General features: G+C 42.6%; 2 protein-coding genes across 5 annotated transcripts in view; one reads left to right on the forward strand and one right to left on the reverse strand.

Annotated features, from left to right (window-relative positions):
* Nucleotides 1-1,030: 1,030 nt before the first annotated feature.
* LOC135374361 (peroxynitrite isomerase THAP4-like) lies at nucleotides 1,031-21,261 on the forward strand. 3 transcript variants are annotated; one of them, XR_010416860.1, is made up of 7 exons: nucleotides 1,031-1,227; nucleotides 1,949-2,125; nucleotides 2,185-2,308; nucleotides 2,382-2,667; nucleotides 9,693-9,752; nucleotides 18,824-18,968; nucleotides 20,814-21,261. XR_010416860.1 is itself a non-coding variant. In XM_064607355.1 (7 exons), exons 1-4 carry the CDS (start codon nucleotides 1,052-1,054, stop codon nucleotides 2,568-2,570), a joined length of 654 nt encoding a protein of 217 aa, XP_064463425.1. In that variant the 5' UTR covers nucleotides 1,031-1,051; the 3' UTR covers nucleotides 2,571-2,667; nucleotides 9,693-9,752; nucleotides 18,824-18,968; nucleotides 20,814-21,261. The 3 variants fall into 3 exon arrangements, 1 of the variants encoding a protein (XP_064463425.1); XR_010416859.1 differs by having other exon boundaries at nucleotides 2,197-2,308; nucleotides 18,821-18,968; XM_064607355.1 differs by having other exon boundaries at nucleotides 2,197-2,308.
* The window catches only part of LOC135374360 (2-hydroxyacyl-CoA lyase 1-like), a 77,646-nt gene continuing 60,001 nt past the window's right edge, over nucleotides 7,517-25,161 (reverse strand). For both annotated transcript variants that reach the window (XM_064607354.1, XM_064607353.1), the window contains 6 exons: nucleotides 24,773-24,826; nucleotides 21,263-21,363; nucleotides 20,786-20,944; nucleotides 14,596-14,706; nucleotides 10,242-10,428; nucleotides 7,517-7,618 (listed from right to left, as the gene is read on the reverse strand). In XM_064607354.1, the coding sequence (XP_064463424.1) occupies nucleotides 7,586-7,618; nucleotides 10,242-10,428; nucleotides 14,596-14,706; nucleotides 20,786-20,944; nucleotides 21,263-21,363; nucleotides 24,773-24,826 (645 nt within the window). In that variant the 3' untranslated portion in view covers nucleotides 7,517-7,585. The remainder of the gene's footprint in view (nucleotides 7,619-10,241; nucleotides 10,429-14,595; nucleotides 14,707-20,785; nucleotides 20,945-21,262; nucleotides 21,364-24,772; nucleotides 24,827-25,161) is intronic.

Here is a 25,161-nt window from a genome sequence, read left to right on the forward strand (position 1 = left end):
TAAAACTCGAGCGGAACAGGACATAAAAGCCACCGTTGGAGGACCACTTGTGATGACACAGCACGTGGTACAGTAGCTGATTGCGGCCAGCACTGTACTCTCAACAGCTCCAGAAGTATGATTCCAGGTCCTACCACATTGGCGTTTGAAGTGATGATGTGTAGTGAGTCACAGCGCATTACCACTGGACAGTGGCTCTTTGTACTCCAGGATTTAGCATACTGGAAGTTTTTCCACCTGAATTTGCATCCATTTAGAGCACGGTTCTTACTCGATTCCTGCCAATTTAGGAGAAATTATTTCTTCAAAACTTCACGCTCTACTCATGACGCTGTGTACTACGTCGACACACATTACTATGTGCAGTGTGAAATTTACCTCACAATTTATGCTAATACACACTAGAGTAGTCGAGCCCTGATATAGGACATTATCGTGGAAGGAGCGTGGATTAGGAAGCCATGCGTGTCCGTCTTCTTTTTCTTCTCCATCAGAGCTCACAAGTCGTTTATTTCACAAGTGCACATGTTGAAGGAATGCGCTTGAAAAACGTAGGCAACAGAACGGAAGCACACAAGTATTCACACCGACCAGGCGCCCTCGGTATTTTCCACTCCAGCGTCTCGGGTTGTCAACAGCAGCGCCACACGCGGACGTCCGCTTTTTTTGGCTCAGCTGCCGTTGGGGAGTGGGCCGGCGCTCTTCCCACTATGTTACCCTTCTAGAACACTGTAGATCAGTGGTCAGGCGGAGTGCTCACGTGGGCCACAGAAAGCATCCAATGTTGCCCTCCTTCCCGCATCCCTTGAACTTTCTTCGTGTTTCAAGATACGACCTGCGTAGCACCCCAACTTGAATTCTGCCTTCAAAATCTGCACCGCTATCATTACAGATGTTCATGTGTGGTTCATGTTATCTGTAACCCAGGTGGACGGTAGTACAGTCAGACACTGGCCCTGAGCCGGCCTGGCGAGTGGCGACTTCTAGCGAGCGCCCGTCGGACTAGCCACTCGTTCTGTACCACGCTTTGTCGATTGAATACCGCGTGCGAATGGAGGTCGTCAAAAAGCGTCCAGGAAAGAAAACATCGCAGTATTGTTGTGTTGTAGGTTGTAACAATAGCTACAGGAACTCGAAAGGGAAAGACATTAAATTCTACAGCTTTCCAAGCAAGCCGTACGAAAAGAATCGCAGGCAGCGTTGGATCAGCGCTGTTCGCCGTGTCAAGTGAGTTTACCTGGCATTCACAGTGCTCGTGCGTTCTCGTGGAGTGGAGTTCTCGTGCGTGTGACGCATTTCTTTTCGATGCGTGTTACGTCTAAGCCGGCGTTCACACGGGGCAACTTTTCCCAGCAACTCGAAGCAACTCAAACCAACGTCTTTTGAGCAATTTTGAGTCCGCGTTCACACGCAGCAACTCGGTAGCTCCACCCACAAGCAACCTTATGGCGACCGGACAATGTGGGTTCGAATCGAACTGGTGGAATCTTTTCTTTAGCTGCTGTTTATCAGATTTCAGTCAGTTCTATTGCCCCAATAGATCATTATTCCCTTCCAGAAGTGGCAACTGATATGTTTCCGTGAAGTTCGTAAAAAAAGAAAAAGTTATTTTTCAGCTGCACCTGCAGGATTTGAACCCATGAACCTACGAACAAAATCCACAACGCCATCGGGAGTCACGTGGCAATGCTTCCCTCTCTGATTGGCCGATGCACGAGCAACTTCTCAAGTTTTCGGTCGGGGTGCGATTCGCAGCAACTCTGAGCAACTCGAGTTGCTGGAGGTTGCCGGCTGACAGCAACTCCAAAGTTGCTCATAGTTGCTGCAAAAAGTTGCCCCGTGTGAACGCTGCCTAACGTCTCTGTGTGAGTCATGTTGAAAACGCTCGTGCGTGATGCGTACAGATAGAAGCGGCCGAGTAACAGGATGTTGTTTCTTGGTGTTACAGCCCGGACGGTACAAAATGGATGCCGACGAAGAACAGCATAATATGTAGTGTGCACTTCGTCGGCAACAGGCGACGTGAGGAGATGAACCATCCGGCGTACGTCCCGACTCTGTTTCCTGAAGTGTACAGGCGGACGACAAAGCAGACTGCCGAGCATCAAATTGCAAGGCACAACAGGTTAGTTGGTTGCAGGAGCGTAAGGTAGATGATGCTACAAAACGTATCATGGATACTAGATCGAATTTCAGATGGATGCAAAGGAGGTGGGCATCCCAGGCTTCAACTTCTGTGAGCGAAATTAAAAAGGAAATTGGGGAGCCTGCAGTATGTGGCAAAGAATTATTTAAGCAGACAAACCAAGTAAGTTTCTTTTTTCTGCTTCAATTTATCACTGCTGTAAGGAAGCGTCAAATTGTAACAAATATCATCGCAGCAATCAACACAGACTGAAGAACCCAGTTGCAAGTTCGGTCCTTTAATGTTGTTTACTGGAATGACAAGTTCTGGTGTAGCACAGACTTTTGTGGCACATCACATACTGAAAGACAGTGAAGCTCAGACTACCAACACAAGTTTCGGTACAAGTTCAAGCTACTGGCTCAAGTTCTGCAGGACCAGGTGACAGGAGCTGCCATTTAATTGGATTTGAGAGAGTGACCAATGAAGAGGACGTAAACAAGGAGCCAGGGCAGGCCAACAAATATGGACGACACAAACACGTAAGCCTCGAATGCGCAGATATTAACGAATTAAGCAACCAAAGGTCGAGTTTGTAATGTCAGCTCAGAGTATTTGCATCTGCTGCTGAGTACACTTAGTATGACTCATTTGTACATGTGACACTGGACGCAGCAGCATCCAACAAGTTTTCTTTCCCTTCATGATAATCAAACTGGGTATATTGTTCTTGAGATTTCATTTGCATCAAAATATTTGACTTTGTGCCGGATGTTCTCGTCCAGAAGTGAGCAACATGGTTTTACGAGCCTTCACACTTGGGTCATTGAAGTAATATTGCCGTTCAGGACTCACTACCCCAAGTTTATCATATGCTGCACCGAGATCAATACTGTTGAACTCTACGTATCAGGGCTGCTTTACTGTAAAGTCGATATGGCAGACATAAAAGTGACACAGCAATGTCACTTGATGGTTTCTTCTTCAACTTGGTTGAACCTTGTGATCGGGTGCTCAGTGACAAAGGTTTCCCAGGAATTACGGAATGCACTGCCAACTAAAAAGCTGTTTCGGTTATGCTTCCACTTCCTTTTGATGCAGGGTGGGGGCAGCGCTCAAGTGCGAATCTATGTAGAGCATGCTATTCAGCGTAGCAAAGTTCACAATATTGCTTTTTTTCCCTCTAACTTTGTATACCAAGCCACTGTCCTCGGACTTGCACAACTGCTATCGCACACAAGTGCAAAACAGGCTTGCATGTTTTACTGGATGGCATTTGCCCAGCTATCTTTTGCTGAGATAGCTTCTGAATTAGGTGAGAATAATAAAAGAGATGATGCTTTAAATCGCACTTGTGAGGAAGTCGCACATACACAAATGTTGTAGATAAAAACAGGACAACCCCCAGTGCTCGGGGAACGAAGGGGAATGGACGACAAGACACTCAAGTCGGGCTGTCCTTTGTTCCCTGGGCTTTGAGGGCTGTCATGTTTTTAGCTATGATTCACCAAACAGTCCAGTTCGTTACTCTGTTTAACAAATGTTGCGCTTACATGAATGTACAACTGATACGGACATTCTAAAACATTTAGAATGTGCATTTGTATCCAGACTTGAATGTAGTATGTGTGCATTTTTTGCGTGTGTGTCAAGTTACCAGCTGTAAGTTTGGCACATAGCTTTTCTGTGCTAACTCATCAACAATTATACTATCTTCTCTAGAGAAAGGGCACCTGATTTCTAAAAGGTGTACAGGTAATGGAGTGGTGATAAGCTAGCCCATCAGGACTACAGCACAGCCACTCTTGCCTTGGATGAATTATGAGGCCGACCTATAAAATCAGGATCACAAAAACGGGAGAAATACGATGAAAGATGGAAGTCACAGAGAAGGTTAGCTAGCTGTAGAAATAATTCCTGCTTGGGTAACGTCTACATTGAACTTTTTCGTCAATTCTTTCTAAGCCTGTTTCCCCTCTCAGGCCTGCAGAAGGAGCAGATTTCGTGCTCAACACATACTGGCAGAAAATGACAGCTGTAAACTGCTTTTGCCCATACTTCTGCCTCTGCCTACCTAGGGCCTTTCATTTGAGCAGCAATAGCTACACACATACAGGGTGTCCGTTGAGAAAGTGTCGTTAAATTTCTTAAAATAGGTTTAACTTCAGAAAATTATGAAACTACTTTGAATACAGACTTTTGCCACAGATTCACATTAATTAAGCTAATTTTGCTAATTGAACTCGAAAATTAACGAGGTTTATTATACTTGTCCCGAGAAAATGCTTGCCACCAACTTAACGATGCTCATTTTTAAGGCGGCATTGCAAGTGCAAATATATTTTGAGTAGTAAATGTCAATTCACTGCTCCTTTGATGATTACAATCATGTGGCTCTCTGTTTTTATTATCACTAAGACTTTTGGGGTTTTGTATAGACCCTTTTCACTGACCTCATTCCATCCGCCATACTTTTGTTTTCGCACGCGCTCGCACCACAGTTAAAGCTGGTAGCGCGCACGCGCCATGCACAAAAGTATGGCTGCCACAAGCAGGGGGAAAGGCTATGCAGTCTGCGACAGTGACGTCAGATGAAAAGAGTCTATAGAGTTTCACCGAACTATGAATTGTGACTGAGGAACAAAGCTTTGGTGCCGCAGATGGATGTACCTATGGCTCATAACGCCCTTTTTGCACACCACCTAACTGAGAGGAAAATAAATGTATACCATGCATCTCATGTTGGCAACACTGGTTAGGTTCACATACATCCTGTTTTTACAACTTCCATTTTGCTCTGATTGCCGATATCCCATTTAGCATTACGGTGTAAACTATATGTATGTTAATTGTTAAAACAGCTCAAGGTACCACATTAAGCTTAGCTAGAACTGTGTTTTGGATTTGTAGACAGTTTACTCCTATATCGTGGAAGTGAATAAAAATTTTGTACTGTATTCGTATATCTCTGTAAGCCTAGATATGTGGGGACTTGGACAAGGGTCCGGAGGACATTACATGGGGGTGGGAACATCAGCAAGGCATGGAACATTGACAAAGAAAACACAAGGAAATAAGGAAACAAATTATATTACTACTATTACTTTAAGCTGCTGTACTAGCAGCAGCACTGTGTCATTGTAATATGTAATATAATATGCAATGTCCACAAGGACACTGATATCTTGGAATGCTTTATCAAGAGATCTGCTAACGTGGCATGTGTGCACATAGGTGGTGTTGATGTGCGTGTGCCTAACCTGAGATTGGTAGAGGGCCTGGGCCACAGCGGCAGCAACAAGGACGTTGATATGCTCCACGATCGACTGCGGCGCCGTCAAAACGCTCGTGAATGTGTACTTCGAGAGTGCAACACTGGCAGAAATTTGCCATGAGGCATTGTTCCATGTTCATGCAGTGAAGCAAACATGCGTAAACAGTTTTCTCAAACCTTAGAAACAAAGTGGATTTTTGTTACAGACTCAAAAGTTTGGACATTTGAATAATTTGGACTTATTTTGTGGCTCCTAGAAGCCCGAAATCGAAAGAATCGATCGGTGATTGCACACCTTGAGCAGTTAAGCTGAATCTTCAGTGTGTATGCTGTAGGAAGTGGACTAGCAAAGCAGTTATTTATCAAGAGAGAACTGATGTTCTGAGGCTGGAACAACATAGATAGGACAAACACATACAAAGCCTCAAATTGCCTAAGAAATGAACAATGTCCTTTCTATGTTGTTCCAGCCTCAGAACATCAGTTCTCTCTTGTTCAACAGTTGCCGCTTGCATCAATCCCGTCGTATGAATGTGTGTATGAGTGAAAGAAGGATGAGTGAGAGAGAGTGGCTGGTTTGTCCCTTCAGATGACCCACCCTTGGAAGTCACTGTGGAGGCGTGTTAGCTTAGCTCAAGTGGTAGAGCCTTGGACCGGTAATCCAGAAGATGTGGGTTCGAGTCCTACAGCTGGCTAACCTTTTCAGTGACTTTCATATTTCATCAGCTATTTATGTTTGTTTGCTCAGAATAATTTTGTAGGTATAATACACACAAATGCAATTCATAAAAATGCACAGCATAGAGTGACGACAATGATGCAGCAGGCTAGTTACATCTCAAATCTAACAAACCATGAAATTTTGCTCCTCAAACAAACACAAAAAATATATATGTTGAAGCCACTGCTGAGCAAAGAAATATAAATGCTTTTGAAAGTTTTTGCATTACATGATTTGGGAGCTGGGGGAGGAGGAAGAAATTAGGTGCCAGTAGACAAGGCTCCCACATGAGTACCTTTTGCAATGGTAATTACTTTGCACAGGAGTGGTTTCTCTTTCCGACCCGAGTCCAGTACACAATAGGCTTGTGTGTTTTCAGTGGCGCGTTGCTTTTCATTTCTTTGCCAACAATTACCAAAGTTGAACAGAAGCCTCAAAAAGCAACTTTCTGGACAATCCATCAAATGAATAAAGCTGAGCTTTATGTCCTTTTATTGCTAGGAGAGCGTAGGCACATTCTTTGACAGACCGCGCACAAGTCAGCCAGAATTTTGAACCACCTGTGTCGCTGGTGAGTGAAAGTTATCAAGGGCTGAGGCGTGCACTGTGTATTGTACTTTTTGAGGCTACGGTTCACCTTCAGCATGTTTTGCCTGATAAACGAAAACTGATGCAGCACAGACAAATGCAGAATCCTATTATGCTTTATGTGGACTGTGGTCAGAAAGAAGCATCACTGTCCTGCGCAAAGTAATTACCATTGCAGAAGGTACTCGGCCTTATCATTTTTTCCTCCTTCCCTAGCTTCCAGACACTTCCGCGAGCATTTATTTTTCTTTGCTCAACAGTGGCTTCGATTTGAGATTGTTCGATCTGAGATGGAACTACCCAACAGCAATCACAGCTCAGTGTCTGAGGGATGATGACAGACACACTTTTCTACACAGTTCCGTTATATTGGCATGACACTGAAATCAAGGGATGAGAAGCAAGTCGAGGACCATTTCATTATCGCAGGCCTAGAACGACATCTAAGTCCAAGACTGTGGCAATGGAACCAAAACAATTTGGTACGCTTAATTAACCTCTCATACACATCTTTCACGTCGATTGCATATACAAGCAAGTCTGATTTGTAGTCTACTAACATGAGCGTTGTAATGTTACAAATAATACAACATCTACTATAGTTTGTCATCAACCATTTTCGTGTTGTTTCCATTATAGTTTCCTTTATGTCTAATATGTTCGTTGTATAGCTTCCTTTGTATTTTGTTAGTGTTTTGGTGAACCATTTTCAAGACCGAGGTGTTATTTATGGGCACCTAATCGAAAATAAAATCATAATTATTAAAACGGTCTTATAGACGAAAAGAAACCAGACCAGTACAAAATATAAAAATATGAATATATTTTGCAATAATCAATACACATCGAAGTAGCATAGAAACATGTCCACCTTCATTTAGATCTTGGATTTGGTCAACCATTCGAAATCCTAGAAGAGAAAAAAAATAAAACAGTACGTAGCTGAGCGCACTATGTCACGCTGAAAGACAATTATTTAATCACTAACCCTAGCACATCTAAATGCATGTAAAATGTATTTAGATAAATGAGAATTAGCTAATTTAGAAATACACTCGAACCTCAATATAACGAAACTCACAGGGATTGCAATTTCTTTCGCTGTATCGAATTGAAGGTCGCGATCTTCACGAGGGCGCGCGCTGTACATAAGCGTCGATAACTCCCGCTACGTACGATACGGAAAAGTTTTTCTCGAAATATTATAACAACTACAAATACAGCGCCAAACAACACTTAGGGCATTGTATTCTTGCGTGAAATAGCCGGTTATTCGCGTCTGCGTCATGCCTAGAAGATGCGCATTGTTCGTACGCCACCAAAGCCTCTGCAGCGTTCTCCATATCGTGTTGCAATCCCGCACACTACAGTCACTACCGCACACCTTCCACACACGTCTGTGGCGTCTTCCGTAAGGCTCTTTGTTGCTTTTGTCCCCGTCAAGAAAATCTGGCTCATTTCGTCACATAGGCCACCACGCGAACGAAGCGTTTCCCACACACGCGCATTGGCGCCTTGCATCTCGTGCTCTTTTCGTCCTGTACTTGGCTGCAACCGGACAGTTCAAAACCAGCGCGAAAAGGAGAAACCTCTGAAGGAAAATCCCAAACCTTCCAATGATCCTAATGTAGGCACCAGATTCCTCCCGACCCTAATCGCGCGTGTCATCCTTCGCCGCGGGAACAGAACGCCCTTTGTTTTCGTGACCCTGAAATCGGCTTTGGGGTCGTGTTCCCTAGTCTCGGGGTTTGTACATTCTGCATTATGACTTATCTCGCTCTTTCGCTGTATCGAGGCGGCGGCTAAAAGCTATTTCGTTGTAGCGTGAGATAAAATACATTGATCTCTATGGCCCTCTGCCGGGGAATCCAAATTATTTCGCTGTATCGCGAATTTCGTTATATCGCGTTTCGTTGTAACGAGGTTTGACTGCAATGATAACTAAATGTATAAGGCCCTTCTTTTTCTGAGATCCTGCAAAAATTTGCGGAATTGTGGGTCTGCCGCGGAATGTGAGGTTTTGCGCAGAATTTTGCAGAAACCGCGTGCTGAACTCAGTTTATGCGCGAGATGAACGAACTTTGCTCGCACCGGGCCAGGTTGCGTTACAGGGTAGATGTGCCAACCGGATAAGGCCCCATCTGTGTGCTGGAACAACCCTCTAACTCCTCTCTCTAACCCTCAACTCTCTGAGATTCTGGAGTGGAATGCAAACGCTGACCCCTGCTTTGGTGTCCATAGCTGTCAGGTACCTCTGTGTGATAGTAAACTCTGTACATGCAGAGAGGTCATTCAGCAAGTACTATTTGATAGTCAGTGACAAACGTCACTCACACTCCGAAGAAAGCACAATGTACCTTGTTATGCTAAGTCACACAAGTTTTTGGACTAAGTTTCTGGTCCCCTCTACACTAAGAGCTAACAGAGAGCATTTTCTGTCTCAACTAGGGCAATTTTCCTTTTACCGCACAAAAATGCAGAATTGATAGTTCCCTGCTGCGGAATTCAGGATTTGCCGCAGCAGAAAAAGAAGGGCCTTATAAATGTATACATAAATGATTATTATTTATCATTATGAATGATCCAATGAGAAACGGGAAATGAAATGGGTACGTTGCACACTGTCTCTGAGTCAACACAGCATACAAATGCAGCACACTTTGTGCTCAGTTACAAAAAAGCACACCCATTACACCATCTGGATAACTGAAGGCAGTTCTTGGAAATCCTCGTTAATAGCCGAAAACTGAAACCCGAATGCATGAAGGCAAATTGCATAGACTAAAACCTGTTGTTAGATTTTTGTACGAATAGCGCGCATGGAAGTGAAGTCCAGATAAACGGGGTCGACTGTAGTACGTATTAACAGAAGTTTGGATTTCCAGACGCCGGTGGCAAATGGCGGTGTGTCCTTTTTTAAGACTGTTTGGTAGACACAGTACTTCGAAGGCCTTTACAGTGTCCTTTACCACTCATCCTATTAGTGCCACAATGCTCCAACCATGGTGCAAGAAACTGCTGGAGGTCGTCACTTACCGCTGAGGGTAAGTTCATTTCACACTGGCAATACATTGTAGCCGTATATCCTGTTGCGATCATAACTCCCCCCGCTGTGGCCCTGACAGGTCTATAGTTAGAGCCTGAAGTTTTAGGGTTTTACCCGATTCTTCCCCGAAATTGCACCCTGAACTGAAGGTTGCCTCTTTAGGGTGAAACCCGATTTTTACCAGGCAAATTGCCCTCTCTGGAATGTCTGTAGGAATGCACCAACTTACTTGTTTTGCAGAAAAATGCAGTTACATCACCGTTTGTACCAAACCGCTACAGACAGTCTGAATAACTGAGCCCGATTTCTCCCCGATTTTAGCGTAATGAAAGTTTTTTCACCCGAATTCGCATGAATTTAGTGCACATGTTTATTTACCCGATTTTAACCCCCCGAATTTAGAAAAAAATATTTCCCGAAAACTTCAGGCTCTATCTATAGTTAAGAACCACTGCTCAAGTGCAATGTACACAAGTAGCCTTCCCACCTGTGGCTTGCGTTGTGCCATGCCATCTATAACAACATTGATTATAGTAGGGCCATCTGTGCTCTTGAGGCCTTCCATGACAGCCTCGCGTAGCTCTGCTGGTGTTTCAGCATTGAATCCTCGTCCACCATACATGCCTGCCATGCGGTCATAACGACATCCTGGTTGAAGGGCATTTGGGGGTAACCTGGTCGCACAACACAGAAACATATAGTATGACAGTTTTGCTTTCTTGTTTTGGAGCTGATCAACATAACACAATCTCAAATCTGCTATGAAATCACAAAAATATCAGTTTTTAAGCAAATTCCAAAATTTTGCTCACCCATGTTTGGATAATTTTCACGCCAGCAATGCACAGTTTATTTTTAAATCTTCAGAATCTTTCTTTATTGGTTAGAAATACTCTACACAAAGTCAAGCCCGCCTAAACCACAACACAGCTGCAGCATTTTAGATGCCAACACCTAGTGGTGATGCACGACTTTATTCCATTGCCTTCCATTGGCACAACTCACATAATTTGTTGTTGTTATTCGTTATTGTATTCTGATATATGTCATATTGTCCACTTCGTCCCATAATGTCCTCAATGGTCCTTGAATGTAAATAAAATAATCGTAATAATAATAACCTTGCGCGTTTTGCTGACTGTGAATCTGAATTTTGGAGACAATACCGGCAACAAGTCTACTGTGCAACAGGAGGAATTCTTTATACAGGGTTTTTTGTTTTTATTTGCTAGAGAATTTTTTATGAAAAATCTAGCAGAGCAAAATAGATGCCATTTTCGCAGTTGAGTTATACGGCCAGGCAAACATCCCCTCGAAGAAAGCACGTAACTGCAAGATGACTAATAACCCAAAATTCATGAACAGTCACAGGCAGTACCGAAGAGAAATGTAGCTTCGATACTATCTTTCGATGTATTTTGTGTATCGGTATTAGGTATCGCGTGCAAAAAATTTAAGTATCAGAGTATTGGTATCGAAAATATATTTTTAGTGTATCGTGTATTTTTAACGATACCCGATACTAACAAAAGACGCAAGTATTGAGGCTGTTGTCAGACTTAGGGTCGGTGGCGCTCACTCAGAAGGTGGTACAAGCCAGGCCACAGCGGTGTACTTCACCACACAGCACGCTCCTAGCCAACCATCATTCTGAAGGATATTCTATGCATTGATTTGTTGAAAATCGGAGGAGGCACCTATCTGAGACACATTATGCTTGTCCCAGATAGGCGCCACCCCCCTGTTTTGAACAAATCAGGACACAGAATGATATCATTCGGAATCATGGTTGGCTAGGAGCCTGCTATATGGTGAAGTTCTGTTTTAACAGTGTCGGCATGTTGGCTTCCAGTTGGTTCGAGAAAAATTTCTCTTCCGTCTCTTTTTACGGCGGGCTCGCCGAAAACGCTCGGTATCATCCATAGCGGATTTACAGAGGACCAACCTCATGGCTTCTGAAACTGCTCTGCCCGATGTCCCCCTTCTGAGTGCGCAAGAGCATGTCCACTTAACTTGAAGTGTGGATTCCACGTCTGTCATGCCGAAAAAATAAACGCCGGCTTGGCTTGAGCACTGTAACCCGTTCTACACCTCACAACGGCCAACTACAAAAATCAAGTATCAGTTATGGCAGACAAACTCCGGTGTGCCATCTGTAGTCACGTGCTCACAAACTGGTACACATGAAGAACATAATCGTAAAGAATTGTTTTTTTGCTAGGCTGCTTATGGAAGCGATCGTTTCAACGTACCCATAGCTTCAGTCCAATCTAAAATTCTAACAAGGCTAGCTGCTCAGACAGTGCAGCTTCATTAAATCCGTGCGGTCGGATACGTTTAAGCCCTCTCAGAAAGAGTGCGCTGTAAAAATACACTAAAGGTTCCAGAAATAACGGATAATTTTTTTTTTTTTTTACTACCTAATCATATTACCAGCTTTATTATATTTGGGACTTCAGTGATGTATCGAAGTATCGACGATACAGTATCGAGTATCTCTATCGAAAATCAATTTCAGTTCTGTATCCTGTATCGGTATCGAAGAAATTGAACCAACTGTACGTGCTTGGCAGTTGTGTGGTCTATCCAAAAATATTTTTTCATCGCCCCTTGTCAATTAATTAGTGGTAATTAATTTTCTAACTTTTTAATTATCGGTTTTAGCTCTCAGATGTCAATGAAGAAGTTGTAGTACATGTCGAAAAAGACGCAACTGAAGTGGTTTGAAGTTGCTATGGCTTGTGGTTTCGTTTTTTCCCGGGTATAAAAATTTGTATCAGTAGCCGCGCGCACCACAGAGCGCTCCCCATAATTCGGCGCCCGCGTGCGACGATTGCAGTGCACTCTGATAGGTGTGCCGTGAAACAGGTGAAATATCTTCCTCTTGTGTCACGTGGCCCAAGGATGGTCTCCAAGCGCTAATCTCAAGGTCAATGTACGCCGGACGGCGCTGGAATCGTCGCGTGCGGGTGCCGACTTCCTCATTGACATCTGAGAGCTAAAACCGATAATTAAAACGTTATAAAAAATTAATTACCGCTAATTAATTGACAAGGGGCGATGAAAAAAAAATTTTTGGATAGACCACACAACTGCCAAGCACGTACAGTTGGTTCCATTTGTGTAGAGCACTCCGCTTTTTCTTTAGCCCCTGGCCCTTTTTCGGTGGGACACCCTGTATGTTTAAAAGACCCTTAAATGCGCACGTGTGTTGAAATATCCATCGCTAAATTTTGCAATGCAAATGAGCCAAAACTGGAAGTACACATTTTTGGAGCAATCCACGTGGGCTTGCTTTGGAGGGATGGAGCTGACTGGTGTAGAAGCTTATCTGTTGACTGGATAGACCGATTCCTGACCCAGATTAGACTAAGCTTATATCATTTCTGCATTGAAGTGAGCAGTTCTCGTTTCAGCTCACTTGCATAGCTAAATTCAGCTATGGATATCTCAACAGACGTGCGCGTTTAAGCGTTTTTTAAACATGAAATAGCTTTTAACGAGGATTATCTCCATTCTATTACCTTACTTGTATGCAGATCCCCTAATTAAAGAGTTAATTAAAGAATTTTAGGTAATTAGGTGTCTTGTAGTTAGATACTTTCTTCTGAACTGCAAAAACTGTATCTGCTTTGTTCCACTAGTTTTTTAAATAAAAATACTGTAACAAATAAAAAAGCACCCTGTATATTATTCTCAACTTTTCTCGAGTCCACAGAGAAAATGCATACACAATTTGGACCACTATATTTCAACGGATGTGTATCTTCTCTTTCCTACTTCAAAAATAATAAAAACCCGTGTGCCGGGAAACAAACTAAAAAAGATGATGCAACACACAGCACAGACTTTGTGTGTTGTGTCATCTTTTTGTTTGTTTCCTGGCACTGGGGTTTTTATCGCTTTTAAAGTAAGAACTACCGAACAGCCCAATTTTTAACCATTTTCTCCTTCCACGGCATGATATGATACATAGAGGGCCCCATTTGCTTGTCTGCTGTGTACTCCCTGGCCCTCCTCAACAATGCTCAATAATCAAATATAAACAACTGAGAGATCAGGAAGCAGCTTGGACATGAGGTTGTCAGCTCTCAACTTGAGAATTGCAACTGAGTGCTTGTGTAGCAGGCCATAAAATTAGGGCATTTCCATGAATGCAGAGAGGTTCATGCTCATAATTCAGTCAACTTGACTACGTATTACAGAAACAAAAACAATGACTGTACCAACCCAGCAACATATTGCGTACGGGTTGCACGAGAGAAGAATGAGAGAAAAATGTCTTTGCTGCTGCCAAAACTACAAGATAAAATGAACTGTTGTAGCAAAACCTGTATATTATCTATACATGTTGCCATGTACAGTCAACCCCCGTATTATGAATGTTCGATCTGTGAATCCCCTGCTAAGAATCCAACTGTATTTTTTTTGTCATTTAAGACCTCGATTTATGAATTCCCTCGTTTTGTCAACGTTTTTTCGAGCAACATTTGCTGTACATAAACCCAAGTTTGATTTCATATTCTTTTGACAACTACAGCTATCTTAACTGCATAAAGATTTTGTCACAATTGAGCTCCCTTTAGTAAATACTATTCTGCAACCAACTGGCCTCCCCATAAAAATATCTAAACATCCAATCTGAAATGTACAAAATCTGCTGTTTTCATGAATATGGTAGTTTATCACATTGATTACACCACTGCAACCCATGTATAACTATATAAGCTGTGAGGATCCTTGCAAGGGCAAATCCTAGCTCATGTTGAGGACATTCACAGGCTATACAGGTGGGCTGTCATAAGTATATTCAGTCAAGTAAGACATTAAATGGCACTTACACAAGGCCAAGATGTTCTCCACACTCTAAGAGTGACTGCCAGGTCTCCTTTCCAAAGCCATTGTAAATACCGTCATTATTGAAGACAATTACGATGATGGGAAGCTTGTACCTGTGGATGTACATAAAGTTCCACTATATACCAGGTCTGCATGACATAAAAACGCGAAAACACACGCAACACTGAGCACCAACTTTCAACACTTTACTGTACAGAATGTGCTCTTTTAATCCTGCAACAGGAATTCCCTCTGCCCTTTCAGACAAGCCCAAATGGAGGTTTTAGTATATACCAGGTGTTTCACAAAGGCGACTGAATAATTCGTAGACGGGTGGTGTTATCAAAGAACTTCCTGTTTGGTAAAGATCCCCAAGACATTGGGCCAAGAACTGAGTTGTGATTTGCATACACTCACTCATGAAATCAAAAACTTTTCTTCCGATGCTTTTGAAGCCTCTGTTTTACCAATTGGAAACTTCAGCAAAAAATATTCCAGAAAAGAAAAAAAATGTGTGTGTGTGTGCATGCATGCTCTTCGCGAAACCGGCTTCAGTTTCGCTTCCACCATCTTGCGCGCGCTCTATGTGCAATGTTTCCAGATGCACGTTTCAAGCGCAAGCAACAGCAGAGGAATGCACAAAGGTGCATTTTTTTTCCTCTAATTTTTCCGCCTATTCTTTAATTCGACCCTCGGATAATTCGATCAAATTCTGCGTTCCTGTCAGGGTCAAATTAACGGAAGTTTACTGTACTATAATTGTCTACATTTTACATATTTCTTGCGCTGAAAGCATACCAATGTGCTCTTTCGCTTTGCTATCCACCTGCAAATTATGTCATATCTACGGTAATAAATAAAAATGACTAAGGGTCGACGGAGGATTCTTTTTCCTGAAATATTTTTCGCTGAATGTTCCAATCTCTGAAACTAAGTTTCCGAAAGCGTCTCCAGTACAATTTAAAAGTTAGGAGTTGTACTGAATTAGTAAGATTTATTCAGCTGGGGACTTCCGTGAAACACCCGGTATAGTTACACCTTTAAAACTCAAAATGTTGTACAATAAGCGTGAAATTAGTCATGTAACGATGAATGTAATGAAAGCACATTTATATGCACGGACAAGGACTTGTTTAGCAGTGGAATTCCCCTTCAAGAAATAAAATTGTGACATCTGCAAGATGATGAACAAGAAGACACACTTTTGTTTAAAGGTCCTATAAAGCAGTTGAGGTGCAACCTCATGTTTTGTGTGCCCTGAATTGTGTACGTCCTCAGGAGTAAAATGCCGCAAAATTTTCTCACATAGACGTTATAGCTCCCCAAAAAATGCAAATTTAGATCTACTGGCAATACTGTGGTGAAGCAGACCGACGAAACGCCAACTCCGCCAAGTACAGCGGCGAAAATGTCTCATGCGCACGACTATGGGCCGAACAGAGCAACGTACGACAGCAGCGCCACGATGCTGAAACACTGCCCAGGTATAGACGTTTAGCTACTTAGTGCAAGATTCGGCATGTGCTTATTTTCTTTCACACAAATTACATTTTCACAAAAGATAGTCTTTGCGAATCCCAACAGGAAAGCCATGTGTTTATTGGTCTCCTTGTTTACAGGGTTGCTTGACAAACTGAGGACTTCTTCCCACCAGACATTCTTGACTGCATTTTTATTTACCAATTAAAAATACTTCGAGTAAACTCCTGCGTATATTACTTGTTCTGCTGAACCGTTGAGTCTAGCACTCTCACGTCATGCTGACAGCATAGGTTTGACCTTGACTGCTTTATAGTACCAGAGTCAGAGTATAGTCCCCTGAAGGTCCTTTAAAAGCTCATGTAGAGTGAGCATAACAGATGTGGACAGATGGAGAGAGGACACCATGAAAGGAGTGGGGGGGTTACAGGGGTGTGATTGGGCTTTGCAGTTTTGGAGCAGCAAAAACCAGTCTGATAGCTCTTGAAAAAAGTGCAGTGAGGACAACAAAACGTTTAATAATTAACACATTGTTAAAGTGGCGTACAATATAGAAACTGCTTAAAACAATAAATTTTAGTAATCAAGTGCCTCTGAAGTGCTTTGGTGGCCATTTCTATTGCACTATGCCTTTCTGTTCCTTTCTAGATTTTCCAGGACTGCTACAAGTTTGGTTCTGCTTCGTGATAGGAGGGTCTCACAGCTCTCTATGTCTCTAACGGTTGTTGATTTCATACCGTTTGGGACCCACGACATGACATAACATTCTTCTTGCATTTTCCATGTCATCCCTCAGTTTTCGCTCCGTATTTTTCTCATTCGTACCAATTCGTAGTAAAGAATTAGGATACTGAAGGCGCATTTTCAGGACACAAGTGCCTTTGAATTAGTTTTCAGATATCGACGAAAACAAAACGGTCTAGCAATCAGCGGAGTGTCATGAGTTAAGTATGTATTTGTTAACAAATAGAAGTCCTAAACAGTATGAGTATGAATGCGACCAATATCTATGTATACAGTCAGAAACTCAGGGGACAGCAAAAAAAATTCGCAGTAAAGGTATTTTCGTTAAAAAGGATGTCCATTATTGGACCTATAGGGCTCCAGCGGGACCGCAAAAAAATTTGCTGTTGTAGTATCTTCGTTAAAAAGGCGTTCGCTATAAAGGAGTTTGACTGTACAATTTTAGGGTGTAGTTCCGTATCGGGACCACTCGTTTTTAAAAAGCAGCGAAAGAGTTAGGTTTATGGTAAAGTGGTATGGTAAGTGGTAAATATTGTATAGAAGTGAAAGAAAGTCATATACTGAATCTAAAAATGTATAAGAATTATAAAACTCTGTGGAGTAGAGCTTTATTTATATGCATTGTAACAACCCCATCTGATGCACTTCTCGCGCACAAGAAACACGACAATGCTAAGACTAACGGATTCGAAACTTGCCATCTTGCAAAAGGTAGGATCATTGAATTGGGTTAAATTACCTCACTTTAGTGAGGTTGGGTCAGTTTGGGTCAGACAGATTGGGGGTCTGGGCCCCCCTGAGGCACGCACTAGGCGGTGCAGGCGTCGAGACTGTGCCAGAGCCGTTTATAGGGAGAGTTTGGCCATTAGAGGAGCCTAACTTGAAGCGCGTCATGCAACGTCATGGCTAAGCCACCTCCCTCGCCGTGCTCTATTGTTGTGCCGTTGTCAGCCGGTCGCCGACGCCATATTGATGCTGATCGTTGTTTACGATGCAAGGAGGGAAGACACGTGCGTACATTGTCCTTCGAAAGCCCTTCGTCCTTGAACTCTTTGAGTTTGGCAACAAAGCCCCCCCTTATCACAGGCAGCTGTGGGTCATAAGCCGGTTATTCCTGTAGATTGCATTCATTGCGACAACAAAGCTGACAGACAGCATCAATATGGCGCGCATCAGATGGCTGATAAGCGGATTCTGCTTGGATTCAGTCTTTTTGGGCGGCGCAACGACAACTCTGACGTCAAAATAGGCTCCACCCACTAGGCGTCAAAAGATCAGAGAATAGCCAAACTCTCCCTATAAATGGCTCTGGACTGTGCCTCCGGTTAGATCAGAAGGTCGTCATTAAGAAATGGGCGATAAAATTTAATTTTTATACGTTTCACGCAATATACGAGGGTCACTCCTGTTTAATTTCGTTACTAATTAGTTCATCTTTTACGTAAAAGCGTTCGATTTTTGTTTTTATTCTCTTTTCTTTAAAGAAAAGCCAGTGGTCCCGATACGGAACTACGTCCAAATGCTAAACTGCTGTAAGCCCTCGAAAATAAGTTTGTCGTTAAGCCAGCCAGGCCGGTGTCAAAACAAAGTGCGGTACGTATTATTGAACACACTCTTTCCTGTGACTACGGCTGTAATATCAGCTACGAAGGTCATGTTAGAATTTAAAAAAAAACAAAAAAACGATGAACCGATTACCTGTTCTTTTCGACAATGCCAAAGCCATGTAGGTACCGCATTATGTGTTTGAGCGCGCCCGCAGATGGTTTATCACCAGAAGCATAACCAGAATCATATGTGACCACCGCACAGCAGAGTGCTTGACTCGGATTGGATTAGATAAATGGCTTAGCATGGCTTGAACTGTCTCGATAGTCGACAAAACCAGTTGGGTTGGCCGGACGTGTAAGATAGTGCAAGCAAAGACTTTTCTTTTCTTACTGTTGTTCTTCAAAATGGGGCAAGAAATGGGCGCAGGAAGTTCAACATTTTGGCTTTTTGTAGCAGAATGTAGCAGGATCTCGCGTCTCTGGGGTTAGTATGCATCCTGGGCCGACATCCATCAGGAACGTCTGCCGGAATTCACCTCGGCGTGGAAAGTGGTTGTCCTAACCTCTATGCCACGGGAGCTTGTCAACACTCCAATGCCCTTGTAAGTGACTTTTAATAATAATAATAATAATAATAATAATAATAATGTTTTATTAGTGCCCAAGAACGTTAGTGACGACCCAGTAGCAAGTAGGCGTTAGCAATTATTCTCAGAGTAGAAACAGCTACTATTTCATTGGGTGTGTACTGCTGCTTAGGTAGAGACGCGCTCAGCACCCCATTTACCCGTTCAATGTCACGTACACAAGAATCACATTTCAGAGAAAGCATCTTCTACTACTTATTCCCTAATAAAGACTGTCTTCATTGTGCAATACGAGTACCTATATTGCTCGTTTATACTAATACCTTATACTAGAATGGGCTACATGATTGCCTACAAAAATATAACAGAAAAACCAGGGTCTAAACGTTTGCAACTGGGCTATTTCACGTCAAATGATCCAAAGTAGGTGACCGACCTTCGCCGCTTCGTTTCAGAAAATCTGTGCAGGTAGAAGACACATGTGGAGCTGTATTTTTTAAGGATGCAGCGCAAAATACATTATCCTTTAGAGGCCTAAATAAGTACAACAAAGTCAGAAAAGTATACATCACCTTTTTGCCATATTCACCCGCTCGTGATGTGGCAAGATGTGATTTTTGTGTTGTGGAAAGGCAATATCACACACAGTGTACATTATGCAATGCGGGCTTCTCCCTCACCCTGTAATGGCGTCATTTCCCTTCTGTTTGACTGTTTTTAACCACTTTCGGTGGCAACTCGGGAGTTAAGTATTCACTGCCCCTTACTGAGTGGGATTCCAGTAATGCCCCAAAAACTTTCATCGAGTTCATATGCACAGTATATTGTACGTTATCGGAGCTCGAAAATGTAAAATTATGTTACCTGTAGCGACCGATATAATGAGTTGATTTGGGAGTGGTTACAAAAACGGCAGGTGTGTGCCTTGTCCCAACTTGGAATTTGAGATTGCCATCTAAAGACTAAAACTTGTGAGAATAGCAGTGGTTTCACTAAGACAATGGCTGCAAAAAGCTCAAGATGTTCTGTCACGCAAGAAAAGCAACACTGTGCAGGATGGCGCAATTGACAGAGCATTTTTACCACTGTAAATTTGTTTTAAGAATGTGTGGACCTTTACTTGTAAATGAATGTCAACAGGTCTAAAACGTGCATGACCATTTTTATAAAGTATAAGTAAGAACGTTTTAATGCCCAACATTATTGTCAGATGAAATGTGCAAAATATTAAATGAGTAGTGCATGAATTATAATACGAATGACTAACGTCCTGAACCAAAGCTAAAATTTTCTGCACAAGACAGAAGTGTTCGAGAGATCCTATAATTATTTTGTACCCCAAAGAATAACACACACCCTTCAACCCTGTAAGTACTATCCGTGAGTCACAATTCAATTAATTTCAATTATTTATATCTGAATTCTATCTGGGAAACGGATTTCAGACAAAACTTGCAGAGTCTCAAAAGAGTCCTCAATCACAGTAATCACACCTCCTTAGAACGTATGGGGCTGTTGAAGTCGCTACCAGGTGGAACTGTACGTGAATGAATGAAACTCAGCTGAATGAAATGTCTACATGTAACATACAATCCAATAGAGCTCAGATAGGGGGCTAATTCTGCTGTCCGAGTTTAGGATCTTCTTTCCGAAGACATAAATGTGGGACACACTTAGGATTATGGATGCAGATATGTAAGGAAGCCAAAGAGCAAAATAATCATGTTGTAACTACCCTTGATTTTTTGGTAGCAAAACAAAATAGTGTTTTTGGCCACTAGTATGAACAAACCTATGGAACACCTCTATAAAATCACACTAAGTGCTCTCACCTTGCCACTGTCTCCATCTCCATGGCAGAAAAACCAAAAGCAGAGTCACCTTGAATGCACAGCACCCTCTTCCCCGGAGCATGTTCCTGACACCAGAGTGCAGCTGCTATAGCAAATCCGACTCCAACTCCCATTGTGCCAAATGTGCCAGCATCTAGCCTGCAGGGAAAGTTCCCTTAAGGATCCCAACAGAACACTGGTGAGAACAAAACTGTGCATTGATTGTGGCCTGAAAGGTACGTGACGGCACAGCTTAAATCGAGATGTTTAAAGACTCGTCAAAGCCCTGTGCTGTGCTGCATGGGAACATCAAACTGCAGGTGACTGCTCAAAGCTGGACAGTGTATGAAAAAGCATTCAAAAGAATGCAGACAATGTACATGCAAGCCTGCCCAGGAAACCTTCATCCCGTCTTTTAGACCTCACTCCCGCGAAAGGTAGTTTCTCTAAAAATAAAATAAAACATAAAAGTGTCACCTGTGCCTTGGGAGGTAATTTGGCAGCATTGTCCTCCCGATGTCCATGGTGTTTGCACCTTCATTTACTATGATGCAATCTTTTGGAGTCAAGTCAACTATCTGAAATACAAAGCATACATATACAGAGTGTCCAAACTAACTGCCCCATGGTTTACGAAAAGAAGGCTCTTGGTGCATATTGGTGCATGCTGAGATCTATAGAATACAATCCAATACATATCGCATCATTGAGCAAGCACACTGGAGAAAATGTTTTAGATGTGTATCAGCAGGAAATTTTCTACAACCATCACAAGCGAGGGTAACAATGTTGTTCATTGGTGCTTTGTGAAGCCATACAGGAGAATATGATGACAATGACTTAGTAGAAGTGTATGATACGAGGGTATATGAAACTATTCTTAAGTTGGCTCAGGACACACAGGGCATTATACAGTCGCTGACCGATTTTTCTGACTCATTCGCGGAACGGCCGCCGGTCCCATAGAGTTGATGTATAAGAACGTCCAAAATTTTGGATGCCGTGCAGCCCTGTCACTTGATATTTTGGACTCTGTTTGCTTAGAGGAGCATGGAAGTGACATTTAACGTGACTCGAAACCCAGCTTCATCTGTGAAGGTGTCCACCACGAGTCACCATGGAAAATATTTTCGCTCTGGGGCGTGTTGTCACTGCGCAAGAAAATTTACAAGAGGCAGTTGCAGACAAGAGACACATGCCCCAAGTGACGTAGAAACTGCCATTTTTATTTTCCTTCTCGGCTCACACGCCGCTTATACATAGGGCCTGACTTTTTAGGGTTAAACCCGTATCCGCCCGATATTTACCCCCCGAACGAAATCTGTAAAATTCGGGTTTAACCCGAATCTACCCGAAAACATCCGGGTCGCGTGGCACACTCATAAGCGTGCATTAAAATAAAGTTTGATAACATTGCTAAACATTAGTTCCATGTTAAGACAAATTTTTATTAAACAAAAAAAATCACCCGAATACACCCGAATTCCTGACGACAGAATATGCCGTAACGGGATTTAACCCGAATACACCCGAATTTTCAAATAAAAAATATCACCCGATATTTACCCCCCGAATTTGGCCAAAAATAAAACCCGAAAAAGTCAGGCCCTACTTATACATGTGTAGTTCCATCTCAAATCGAACAATCCGGTACACTTGATGTCTCGAATGAACGGGAAAAAAATATATGTTGAAGCCATCGGTGAGTTAGGAGAAATAAACACTTTCCAAATTCTCTGCGCTGCGCGGTTCGGGAAGTAGGAGAGGAGGAAAAAACTGCCTCTCATAAGACAATGTCGTCGCGCGCAGGTTTGAGCGTTTGCTACAAGGCTATTTCTTGTCGCATTATAGAAATTTCTTGATCTGGCTTTAGACCACTTAGGGCACAATAGGATCCTTCGTTGGCAGTGCTGTACCGGTTTTTGTTTGTCTGCAAAAAAATATCAAAGTTCACTCAAAGTACCGAAAAACACCATATTCACTGCAACTTTGCGGACGATGTACAAAACGAATAAGATTGAGCTTTATGCCGTTTAGTTTGTCATTCATGTGGCTATCTAATGATGTATAATTTGTTGCTCTAATCTGTCTGGAACGTAAGCGATACCTCTTTCAGTAACACCATACCACCAAAAAATGACGAATTTCGGAAGCCTTTATCTAAAAAACCCCACCAAAAACTTGCCTCGAAAATTTTATATGTTCTAGGTAGTTCCTTAGACTATGCACAGAAGAAAAATCAAAAGTCGGACTTGATCGGTAGGCGCACTGTGAATTTTTTGCCAGCCCTATACGCGGAGCGCATTCAAGCCGTGGCACCGTGTCCCGCGTGTTGCAAAATTGAATTTTCCAAAGGGACTTTTAGATAAAGGCTTCCGAAATTCGTCATTTTTCGGTGGCATGGTGCTACTAAAAGAGGTATCGCTTACGTTCCTTACAGAGTAGACCAACAAATTATACATCATTCGATAGCCCTATGAATGACAAATTAAACGGCATAAAGCTCAGTCTTATCCGTTTTGTACATCGTCCGGAAAGCTGCATTGAATATGGTGTTTTTCGGCACTTTGAGTCAACTTTGATATTTTTTTGCAGACAAACAAAAACCAGTACAGCACTGCCAACGAAGGATCCTATTGTGCCCTAAGTGGTCTAAAGCCAGATCAAGAAATTACTATAATGCGACAAGAAATGGCCTTGTAGCGAACGCTCAAACCCGCTCGCGACGACGTCCTCTTATGAGAGGCAGTTTTTTCCTCCTCTCCTATTTCCCGAACCGCGCAGCGCAGAGAATTCGGAAAGCGTTTATTTCTCCTAACTCACCGATGGCTTCAACATATATTTTTTCCCGTTCATTCGAGACATCAAGTGTACCGGATTGTTCGATTTGAGATTGAACTAGCCACATGCTTGAGCTGTGCCATTGGACATCACTGGTCACATGCCGGAGTCCGTGATGTATCACAACGTCTTTTCGTTCGTGCTCTTTGCATGTGGAGAGGACTTTTTAAAGGTGTGCCCCGTGTGCGCTCTGTGGGTCACCCGTGCTCCTCGTTCTTTAGCAGGAGCTCATTTTATTAATTGCAGAAGACAACATAGACAAAGTTGTGATGAGAGAGAAATATTTTTGGGGTCACTTCCACGCTCCTTTAATACCCTGCCACCAACATCGTATATGACGAGAATCTGGAAAGCTAGCCTGAACCTCTTAATCTGTCTGTTACAACTTTCTATGATTTGATGCTCAAAGATCAACTGACGGAACAGGAAATAGCACTAAACGTGACAGCATTTTTGACTGTCTTCGAGATATACAATGTGAAGGGCACCAGTGGTTTCTGATGCCTACTCCTATACACCCAACAAATCCCCGAAATCTTTCACTTGTAACCCTAAATCGAAGAACTGAATTGCCCCTTCTTTCAATTGTGAATTCAAGACACTCACTGTGGGTTTCAAACAATTCCCTTACTATATATTCACCTCAATTTTCGCATCACCGGCCATGACAGCCAAAATGTACGTCATCGCATTTTGAACATTCAAACATCCTAGATTTTCATTTCTCATCTGGCTGTATGCACAAGTATACACTCTTAAAAATGAACTTCACCGCATAGCACGCTCCTAGCCAACCATCATCTCGAATGATATCGTTATCTGCCCCGATTTGTTGAAAACCGGAGGCATACGCCTTTTCTGTGACAATTATGAACAGCATAAGTGTCACAAAAAAGGCGTACGCCTCTCGTTTTCAACAAATCAGGGCAGATAACGATATCATTCAAGATGATGGTTGGCTAGGAGAGTGCTATGTGGTGAAGTTCATTTTTAAGAGTGTACGTGTGTTAATTGCCACAACCGGGATAAGGGAGGTCAGTAGCAAGCCCCCCCCCCCCCCTCACACCTTGCCTGCCTACTACGTGGTTTGCCTATGCCACTGCGTACTATGTACTAAAACTCTCTAATAGCTCACATATAGCTCACCTGCTTGTAGGCTACATGGTAATTCATGGGAATAGCATTCGAAGCTGACAGTTCCTGAAACAAGAGTGTGCACACATGGAGGATTATTGTGAGCAAAATTAGACAACTGAGTGAATAATGCTCTATACTCATACCCGTAATGCCAGTACCAGGGGATGTACAATATTAGATCCATGAAGTACAAGCTTAACGCGATAATAATAATAACAGTTACAAAAGAAATGAAAGATAGCTGACAAAAGTAATAGAAGTGGTTGTTGATTTAAACTGTCTCGAATAATAAGAGACAGGGCAAACGTGAACTTTGTGGCGAAGGCTCCACCTCCATCAGGACTAACATGTTTTAGGAGTCTTTTGAAATGGTGTCACAATGAGGAAGTTTGAGAACG

The sequence above is a fragment of the Ornithodoros turicata genome, unplaced genomic scaffold (genome assembly GCF_037126465.1).
Source record: "Ornithodoros turicata isolate Travis unplaced genomic scaffold, ASM3712646v1 Chromosome54, whole genome shotgun sequence".
NCBI lineage: Eukaryota > Metazoa > Arthropoda > Arachnida > Ixodida > Argasidae > Ornithodoros > Ornithodoros turicata.